At 63.4% G+C, this 6,836-nt stretch overlaps 1 protein-coding gene across 1 annotated transcript; it reads right to left on the reverse strand.

Moving 5' to 3' along the window:
- Positions 1–3,455: 3,455 nt before the first annotated feature.
- LY6H (lymphocyte antigen 6 family member H) lies at positions 3,456–5,884 on the reverse strand. Its single transcript, XM_057736603.1, has 4 exons — positions 5,734–5,884; positions 5,147–5,274; positions 4,299–4,418; positions 3,456–3,998 (listed from the first exon to the last, which is right to left on the reverse strand). Exons 2-4 carry the CDS (start codon positions 5,211–5,213, stop codon positions 3,763–3,765), a joined length of 423 nt encoding a protein of 140 aa, XP_057592586.1. The 5' UTR covers positions 5,214–5,274; positions 5,734–5,884; the 3' UTR covers positions 3,456–3,762.
- Between the last annotated feature and the right edge of the window lie 952 nt (positions 5,885–6,836).

Consider the following 6,836-nt stretch of genomic DNA (forward strand, 5'->3'; position numbering starts at 1 on the left):
CTGTGGCCCACCTGCCCCCGCCCTCGCCCATCCCACTCTGAGGCCTCGCTGCTCAGGAGCTTCTCTCTGGGACCCACCCACCATCCGCTCCTTCCAAGCGCCTGCGCCCAGGGGCACCACCTCCTCACCTTCGGGAGTTTCCCCCAGTGCCGCGCCGGGAAGTGTTTCGAGGGGCTTCTCCTTAGATGGCTGCACCTTGACCTCTGTCTCAGAGAGGCCCGTGGCGCAGTGGGTTGAGGATTTCGGAAACACGGAGGCCAGCCATCTGAGCGCCCCCACGGAGCCTCATCCCTTCCCCCGAGTACCGCTGAAACGGGGGCCTGGTGGGGGCAGGTGCTTCTGGAACAAACGTCACGAAGAAAATGAAAAACATCAGCTCATCACACCAAAAGGGACCTTAAAGGAAAAGGGGCGGATCAAATCCCGCTTACAACACCACAAAAACCATAGATTACTCAGCAATGAATGTCCCCGGGAAGACACACGAGCCACACGAAGAAAACGATGAACTTGTGCGGAGGAACTAAACAAACGCTGAGATACGTGGAGTTACTGAGGGGGAAGACTTCCAACAGCGAAGACCTCTCCTTCCCAACTTCACACCCAAACAAGTGCAAGTCCGATCAGATCCCTGAGGGTGCTGCTCTGCCACTAGACAAGTGGGTTCTAAAATTCATCTCTTTAAGAAAAACTGTGAGAAGTGGCAAGAGTCTTTTAAAAAGAAGAGCAAGGCGGGCTCTGGCTTCATCCAGTGCTGACACTAGGCCGGAGTCAAGCGGCTTGGTGGGGCCCAAGGTGGGGAGGGAGCCTCCAAGGGTGGCAGGCCCAGAACATGCACACACGTGTAGAAATGCATCCTGTTATCTAGCTGGTGCTTAAGTCACTAGGGAAAGACGGGTCATGTAACAAGTGGCATGGAGAAAGGCTGACCACGTGTTTAGAAGGAGTCCCTGCCTCCTGCCACTTCATAAACTCCAGGTGGATGGGGTATCTGAACGTGGTGGCCAAATCTATAACATATTAGAAGAAAACACAGAGACCATTTTCCTCAGATAAGGGCAGAGGACATTCTCCTAAGACCTGAAACCTGGAAACCATAAAAGAACAATTAGATTCAACCACACGAAACTCAAGAACATGCATACGTACAGCGAAGACACAAGAAACAAAGACACAAGGAAATATTTGCAAAACATATACCATGGGAAAGACTTTCTGTAACACACAAAGGGGTCTTACAAATCACAGGAAAAGACAAACGCCACCATGGAAGGATGGGCTACGGACGCCACTGGGCAGTCACAGAAGGCACACACGTGGCTGACAAACATTTAGGGCATCCGAGCTCACTAAGCACTTCTTCAGTAGCGCTCAGAGTAAGATTCTACTGCCCGGACTGCAAAAAGTCCTAAAGTGGAATAACGCCCACTGGGAATGACGTGATTGGAGCTGGTGTGGCTGCAACTTGACTCAGCCTTTTCTGAGGCACCTGTTTCGTTGTTAAGTCGATGTCCTCTCTGGCTCAGCTGCCCCCATTTCAGAATCGAAGGGAAAGAAATAGTTGCCTGACCCCGCAAGGACAGTCACAGCAGTAAACCACCACGGGGACCCCGGTGCCCATGGGCAAGGCAGGGCTGAAGGAGTGCTGGTCCAAGAGATACTCAGCAGCTGACACTGCAGGGTCCACCTAGACGACCCGACCCAGGACGGTGTCCCTGATGAATCGTTCAGAAGAAGAGTTGGTGGCAATCTGGCCTATCAGTGCCGCGTCTGTGCCCAGGGGCCGCGCACGTCACACGGACTGTGGGCTTCGATCCTCTGTGACAGCTCGTGACCATGGGGGTATGCAAAAGCTCTCAGAGCTGGGGGCACACACTCAGGTCTGGCTGCTTGGGAACGGGAGCTGAGGTGTCGAGGCTGGGTTGTCTGGGCCATGCTGCCTCCCCGGAAGCCCCCATCCACTCCTAATCACGTATCTTTCTTAAAAGACACGAGAGAACGTCATGACGTGTGGGTTTTAAACACTTCTCTCAAATAACAAATTTAGCAAAGACTGACATAAACGTTGGTTTGAGCCCCGTGCCCCTGGGGTGGCCCGTCCACGTCCTCCCACTGCTCCAGACCTCCCGGCTCTGGCTCCCCAAGGTTCCCTGCATGCTTTCCCGGAGCCAGCCGCGTCTTCCAGGTCACCCGCCAGCAGCGCCCGGTCCCCATGGTCCCGAAAGCAGCAGACACACGCCATGGGTAGCACACTTTACTGAGGTTTGGGGGCGGGTACATCGCAGAGCAGGAGAGCAAATGTAAAATGGAGCAGGGGGCGATCCTCCAGCAAATCCCTCTGTGTCTCCACCAGCAGGACGTCGACACCAGTCACCAGCGACCCCACTGTCCCCTCGGTTCACTCGCCCGAGACCTCCAGACCTCTCTCCATCACTCCCGCAGAGGAGCCCGGGGAGGAACGCCAAGGCCAGCTCTGAGAGGAACGATCGTTCATTCCAGGGAGTCCAGGGCCCAGGACTGACCACAGGCTGGGTCAGCCACAGAGGGGTGAAGAGGAACTGCCAAGGCCCAGACCACAGAGAAAGCCTGGAGCAGCATCCCGTGGTGAGCCTGGGCCACGAGGTGAGCCACGTGGCCGGTGGGTGCGAGGCTGGGCTGGACTCGGGGGCGCAGGGGCAGAGCGAGGGCCCGTTGCTGGAGCAGGAAGGCCCAGGGGAAGCAGTACCCTCAGGTCGACCTCCAGGAGCCCTCCTCCGCCTCCTCCCACCCGAAACACCCAGCCCACCTGAGCCATCCCGCAGAGGGGCTGGGCATCCCCAGACCCTGGTCAGGGGACTGGCCTTCGAGACCCTACCCACGGTGGCACCCACCTCAGGGTGGGAGTCGGGGGATGCCTGGTTCTGAGGCCGAGTCCTGGCCCGTGAGGCGCACACGTGAGCCTGAAGCGGCCCCGATGGCTCTCGGGGGAGCTGATCACCAGCCGGGGGGAGAGAGTACGTGGAGACCCACGCACAGGGGCATGTCTGCGTGTTCCCTGTGCACGCACACCTGGACCTGTGTGGATGTGCCTGCGCTGGGGCACGCCGCTTCAGGAGCTGGTGTGCCGCGAACGTGTCAGTGTGGGCGTGGGGGGCACCTGTGGGCATGAGCTCTGAGGAGATGAGCGTGGTGTGGGTGGGGGGTGTGCCCTCTGCGGCCATGTCCACATCCTAGCGTGCGCACACACGGCTGCAAGGCCTCGCCCTCCGGCCCGCCCGGGGACTTCACTCATCTCAACTCTCACCACCCCTCCCACTGTGCCCAAAGCGTACCAGGCCCAAGGTCCCCGGGCAGCCCCCACACCCACAGCCCCCAGAGGACCCATGCTACCCGCTCTGCCCCCTGCCACCTGCACTTTCTCTGCCAGGAACCCCCTCCCCCCTACCGAAATCCCCACCCAGGCTCGGACCCGGGTCTCCGGACCCAGAAGCGATTTTATTTCTCCGTAGAAGATGCCCTCACAGCCAGGCTGTCGGGCTGGACCAGAGGCCTAGGGTCCCAGCCTTCTGCCAGACGCCTGATTCCTGGAGATGTCCTGCTGACTGGGACTTGGAGCTGGTGGAGAAACAGGGTAGTCTCACGTCTAGGGAAGGGAGAGGGCCACAGGCTGTGGAGCAGGGCCAAGGCTGCCCCCAGCACCAGCCAGGCCAGGCTGGGGAGGGGGCAGCCACAGGCTCAGGCTTGGGGGGACAAGCTTAGAAGCTCTGCGGGAGGGAGGGGACCTCAGGGCCCAGCCCAGAGGAGGGCGGGTCCCAGGCTGAGCAGGAGCCCCCCCGCCAGGGCCCAGGGGCTGCGGCCTGCCCGCGCCACCCCGTTGCACAAATCCTTCTCACAGCAGTCCACATCTACTTTCAAGATCCCAGAGTTAATGAAGCCCATCAGATAGTCGGAGAAAAAGTGCCGCTTCACGAAGTCACAGGACGAGGCACACATCTTGTTCACAGAATGATCCTTCCTGCCTGGGGAAGAGGGAGGGGAGCCTGGGACTGGAGCCCACCGGGCCCTCTCTGCCTCACACCCAGGACCCTCCAAGTCAGCCCAGGACCCCAGAACAACAGAACTGAGGCTTCAGCCCACCCATGCTGTCCCCAGCTACATGGAAAGGGCCACAGAGGGGCCAGAGAGGGTCAGGCACCTGCTGATTGTCACACAGCAGGGCAGTGTCCTGCCCCCAGACCCATGCTCTTCCTGAGGCCAGAGAGACTCTGATGACACAGCCAACCACCCCCCCCCCCAACCCCGGCTGGAGCCTGACTTACTGCTGCTGGGATCTGTGATCCGGACACTGGCACACACCGTGTCCGACGGCTGGCACTGCTTCGGGGTGCAATGGCTGGAGTTGGTGGTCAGTGTGCAGTCCTGGCACCACAGGCCATGAGCTGGGCAGGGCACGGGGAGCAGGATGACCAGAGGAACCGGGGTCCAGGCCAGCCAGCCCCCCGCATCCTCCCCACCTGCCTTGCCACAGGTCCTAGGAGAACCACGCAGCTGTAGGAGGCTGGGCACCCCTTGGCCAGGAGTGACGAGGCCAAACTAGCACCTGGAGGACAGGCTGGGAGGACCTGTGTGCTTGTGGGCAGGTTGGGGTGAGGGTGCCACCACTGGGACTCCGGAAGCCCCTATCCCCCCCCCCCCAGGCCCCACACACGTGCACAGCACACACACAGCCACAGTATCACACCTGTGGTGCCCTCCTACACACTCCTCCCCGCTTGCACACATCCCCCCAGAATCCAGTTGGTTCCAATCCAGGAAGGAACAAACAGGACTTGACGGGAGGCCAGGTGGGCCTCTGAGAAGAGAGGGAGCACAAGAACCCCGGCACTAAGCGGGAGCACCCGTGCAGCACCCGCCGCCAGACCGAGGCCCGGGAGGAAGAGCACCCGTTGCCTCAGGAGCCAAGAAAGACCGACGCGGCTGGAGCGGGGTCAGCGCGAGCAGGGGTGACACCCGGGAGGGCCGGCCGGGGTCGCAGGGTTCGGCAGGGGGTGTGGGTTTGATGGGCATCCTTGGAGAACGGCTGCCCTGCACCTGGCTCTCTCCAGAGCTGCCTGGCACAGGCTCTCGGGCGACCGGGCCTACCCCCGCCCGCCGCCCCCAGACTCACCAGGGGCAGAGCACAGCAGAGAGGCCAGCAGCAGCAGGCCGAGGCCCTTCACGGCTGCAGGCAGCATGCTCCCGGCGGGCCGCGGGAAGGCGCGGGGGCCACGGGCGGCGGTCGTCTGGGGCACAGGCCTGGCGGGGAGAAGCCTCGATCAGGAGACCAAGCCCGGCTCAGCTCGAGGGACCCTCCCCTTTTCTGGCATCCTAACGTAACCTCCTCCCCGGAATCCAGGGCCAGGGTCGCCGGGAGCTCCCAAAGCCCCACCCCCAGCCCATCCCCCCCAGCATCCAGCATCTCCGCGTCCCCTCCAGGGAAAGCAGGTCTGCCCCTCCGGCAGGCTGACGGCTCCACATGCCCCCACCCCGCGCTCCGCACCTGTGGGATGGGGGAGGGGTGTCAGGAGGTGCGTCTTTTCCCTGGGGGGCCGGAGGTGCGTCCGAGGAGGAAAGGGCAGGACCAGGCGCTCGTGGACAGTGCCTGTCAGTGGGGGAGGGGCGCGCGCCGCGCCCCCACGCCAGCCCGGCCGGGGACCCGGGAACCCGGCGCCGAGCCTCCTCCCCTGGTCTCCGCGCGCGAGCCTCGGCTCCCACCGCGGATGTGAGCGCGGAGCGCGGGCCTCGGGTCAGGGGCGCACTCACATCCCTGGGGCGTCGCGACTCCGGGGCTCCGGGCGGCGCGGGCGGCGCGGGGAGAGGTGCCCTTCGGTCTCCCTGCGGACGGCAACCGGGTGCAGCGCTGTCTTTCGGGGAACGCAGCCGCAGACGCGGACCCCGCGCGAGGGGCGGGGCGGAGCCGGGGCGGGGGCCGCGCGGCGGGGCGGGGGCGGCCGGAGACGCCGGAGCGGGGCGCGCGGGGCTCGGGGCCAGCGGCGGGTCGCCGTTCCGGGCCGTGCTGCGCCCCCGCGGCCGCCCGCTCCGGTTCCCGCTCCCGCGCGCCCCCCCACCTCCGCCTCCCCCTGCCCAGGCGTGGGCAGCATCCCTTCCCCCTCTGCTTGGCCGAGATCCCCTTGGAATTTCTCGGAAGAACGTTTGCTGCGGAAGGAAACCAAGCGGCACAAAGACGCAGCGAGGGAGGGAGGGAGTGGCGGGTGGCAGGTGCCGGCACAGGTCCCTGTTCCCAGCCCTTGGGCCCCCCCGCCGCATCCCCACCACGGTTGCGACTGTTCAAGGCGAGTGTTCAAGGCTGTTCTCCCCGGAGCACCCATGACGACCCCACCAGCACCGCAGCCCCAGGGGCTGCTGCCGCCAACCACACCCACACTCAGAGGGCAAGTCCCAAACCCTGGTCTGGGCGCTCCCAGCCCTCCCCTCCGCCCGCCGCTCCCGCCCGTTTCTCAGCTTTATCTCTGGCCTTCTGGTCCCACCAGGCGTTAGTCGTGCTGTGCTTTTGCACCTGCTGTCCCCTGCGCCTGGAGTCCTCCCTGCTGGGCACTGGTCTCTGCTGGGTGCTGAGCAAGCCAGAGCTACGGGTGCACGCGCCGGGGTCCTTCCTTCCGTCCTGCCCTCATTTGTCCAACGCGCATTTATGCAGACAGCCCAGAACCACGCTCGGGTGTGTGGCTTCAGGTACACTGCACGCGCCTGAGCCTCAGTTCCTTCATCTGTAGAATGAGGGTGTTGCTAGTAACCACATGAAGACGTGTGAGGGCTGCACGAGACCCACAGGGAGAGCTCACCGGGCCCCCATCCCAAGG

The sequence above is a fragment of the Hippopotamus amphibius genome, chromosome 5 (genome assembly GCF_030028045.1).
Source record: "Hippopotamus amphibius kiboko isolate mHipAmp2 chromosome 5, mHipAmp2.hap2, whole genome shotgun sequence".
Lineage (NCBI taxonomy): Eukaryota > Metazoa > Chordata > Mammalia > Artiodactyla > Hippopotamidae > Hippopotamus > Hippopotamus amphibius.

Excerpts from the sequence above, each read along its gene's own strand:
- LY6H (XM_057736603.1), bottom strand. The coding sequence starts at position 5,213 with ATGCTGCCTGCAGCCGTGAAGGGCCTCGGCCTGCTGCTGCTGGCCTCT. Across the intron at positions 4,419-5,146 it reads TCTGCTGTGCTCTGCCCCTG|CTCATGGCCTGTGGTGCCAG; the intron begins GTGAGTCTGGGG and ends TGCCCTGCCCAG. Across the intron at positions 3,999-4,298 it reads GATCACAGATCCCAGCAGCA|GCAGGAAGGATCATTCTGTG; the intron begins GTAAGTCAGGCT and ends CCTCTTCCCCAG.